The following is a 3,153-nucleotide window of genomic DNA, read 5'->3' on the forward strand; positions in this document are numbered from 1 at the left end:
AATTGCATAATATGCTGCCTTCTAATTGATTTATTCTGCCTCTTAAATATTTTGCTTTCGCAAAAACCATTTTTAGAACTCATTAACACTTTAGATTATTAGGAATCTACACCTTTTTTCCGCTTAGGAAAGGACACTAATATTTTAGTAAAATTAAGAGACCTGCAAAAGTAAGACTTGCAAAAATATTTTGATTAATAAATGTGTTGTAGTTTCTACTGGATTGCGTCATCGAACACAGCGAAAACTGGTGTATTACAGGATAACATTGTATTGAATGGGGAAAGTGAGTGAAGAAAAGGTGCACTGTCTTCGTAAACTACTATGTGGTATTGTGGATGGGCTTTGTAGATATTTTGTTCACATTTTGTTTTGACTCTCTTAAATGTTAAGTAAGAGTAAGATTTTATCAGTAAAATTTTTTAAAGTTAAGATAAAACATGAATCTAAGAATAAAGTTTTCTTTTAACTCTATTTCTAGCGCAAAACTAGCTAAAGAAACTAAGAGAAGTTTATTATAAGTACTCAAAATATTTAAATTGCAAAGGTCAAGTTTGAAAGTCCCCAGGAACGGTATAAATTATAACACTGAACTTTCACAATAAAGTAATAAATTATTTCGTAAGATATTGAGTATTTGTTTCCTTATAGAGTATGATTTGTTTTACTAAAAATTCACCGTTTCTAAAAAAAGTTTAGATTTTGTAACTTTAAACTATTAGGTATTTGAAAGAATTCATAATGCATTCCTTAAAATAAACAGACTGTTCTATATACTATTTGACTTTCAGTAAGCCTAATGTACTGTAATGGTTAAAATTTTTCAAAAGTGATTATTAAATCTCAACTAAATGCGGCTCCTATTCTGAAAAATCTAATTCACCTATTTCTGAATAATTATGTTCTAAACGAATATAAAGAACTTATTTCACTACTGAAGCAGCAAGTTAGTGTTAGGGTAATGTTAAGGTAAGTTAAGTGATTAGTAAATTAGGTATTATTTACTACTCCAGTAGCAAAATAAGACTTAACTGTCTACAAACTTACGAAAGTCTGTCAAGATTAAAAAATTTAAATATCATCAATCTTTAAAAATATAAAATAGCATTTAAGTACTTTAATAAAAAAAAATTCTCACAATTCGTAAAAATTTAAGAAACTGACAATTTCTACTTTTAACGCGCATTTTCTAAAATGGTTTTAATTATGTATCCCAAATTTTACATTAATCTAAAAGCAATTTTTTTATTGAAATTTTATTTTTGACGTCACCTTTACCAAGTCTATATACATTAATTTTAATATTAATATTTTAATTGCAAGTTTTAGTATGTAGAACGGTAAACATGTTTATTTATTTTACTCCCTCTGTTTCCTGAGTATGTTTACGAAACAAGATTAAAAGCTAAATATTAAACTAGATATTTTAAATCGTATATTACAAGTTTAACTATACTAATTCTGTATTTATGAATTGAAAATTTTTAATTTAAATCCTTTGAATTACTAAAATTTATTCACAATAAGTACATTATATTTGGATAAATTTATGCAATGCAAAAGTTTTTGAAAATTATATTTTAAATGGTATTTGTTTTTAAAGACAAATTAAATATATTTCAATGGGTAATTGTTATTCAAGAGCTTTCGATAATATTTTTTTACTTTATGAAATTTGTACAACATAATTATTAAATCGGTTTATATTTATTGCTGATTTAATTATTTGATTGGAATGATACCTATCCTAAAGAACTAAATTTAATTAAGGCTAATTCAGAAAATAACTGTGCATAATTTTTAGATCTTAATATTAAACCTGTTAACAATAAAATTTTCATTGGATTATACGATAAGAGATTTTAACCTTAATGTTACAAGTATAACACATTTTAATTTCAACCTTTACTTTAAGATTTTTAAGAATATTGTGATTAGTCAAATTCTTAGATTTAAGTTTATTTGTAATAATAAAGCGGATTTTCTTTCAGCTATTGGGATTTTCAGGATTACCTTAGAGAATAATAATTTTTTTTAATTACTACAATCAGGCAGATCTTGGAGAAAACCAAAGAGTATAACATTGACACATACGACTTATTTATTGAGTTCAAAGCTGCCTACGACAGCATCAACCGAAGGAAACTACTTGAGACTATGTTGGAGTTTAACATCCCAAAGAAGTTAATCAGCCTCACAAGAATGACATTCAAAAGAGTTTCGTGCAGAATAAAAATCTCGTTAAGTCTCTCTGAACCATTCTTCACCGAAGAAGGCCTCAGACAGGGTGATTCCTTTTCTTGCCTGCTATTTAACATAGCTTTGGAAAAGGCCATTAGAGACTCTGGTATCAACACAAATGGAATAATTTTACAAAGAACTGCCCAACTACTCGCTTTTGCTGATGATATCGACATAGTTGGAAGAACAAAACTCTCAGTCATTGACGCTTTTGTAGCGCTTGAGAGTGTGGCGAAGTAGATGGGACTAGTTATAAATGTAGACAAAGCAAAGTTTTTGATTGCAACAAATAAAACTCCTGATCGATCTCCTCTGGAGATAATGACTTACTCTTTTGAAACTGTTAACCAGTTCAAGTACTTAGGAACCTTGATCTCTAGCCACAACAACCTGAAAATCGAAATAAATAACAGAATTTTCATGGCTACGGCCTCAGAAACCAACTCAAATCATCAGTGTGAAGACAAAGTTAAACATCTACAAAACTTTAATCAGGGCTATAGTTACGTATGGAAGTGAGTGCTGGACCCTAATCAAAACAGGAGGAAAAACTGCTAATTTTAGAAAGAAAAATTTTGAGGAAAATCTTTGGATCTCTTCAAGAGAATAACGCAAGGAGAATTCTTTACAACCACGAAATTTACAAAAAATATGACAAATTCGGTGGGACCGACATTGTGAGAACTATTAAAGCATCACGCATTAGGAGGCTGGGCCACCTCATCAGAAATTCTGATGCCGTCCCTGCCAAAAAAGTGACTTTTTCCACAATTGAAGGGACGAGACGTAGAGGACGACCACCTACAAGATGGATAGACGATGTTGAAATGGACCTCAAGCTATTAGGAGTCAACCGATGGCGGGCCGTCGCACCGGACAGGGCCAGATGGAGGAAAATCTGCGAGTCAGCCT

General features: G+C 30.2%; 1 protein-coding gene across 1 annotated transcript; it reads left to right on the forward strand.

Moving 5' to 3' along the window:
• Positions 1 to 961: 961 nt before the first annotated feature.
• Positions 962 to 2,481, forward strand: LOC147816777 (uncharacterized). The gene is made up of 2 exons (XM_087157361.1): positions 962 to 969; positions 2,052 to 2,481. The coding sequence occupies exons 1-2, from the start codon at positions 962 to 964 to the stop codon at positions 2,479 to 2,481; spliced, it is 438 nt and encodes a 145-aa protein (XP_087013487.1).
• Positions 2,482 to 3,153: the final 672 nt, after the last annotated feature.

This window comes from Parasteatoda tepidariorum, chromosome 1, assembly GCF_982258835.1.
Source record: "Parasteatoda tepidariorum strain Cologne lab strain chromosome 1, Ptep-v5.0, whole genome shotgun sequence".
Taxonomy (NCBI): domain Eukaryota; kingdom Metazoa; phylum Arthropoda; class Arachnida; order Araneae; family Theridiidae; genus Parasteatoda; species Parasteatoda tepidariorum.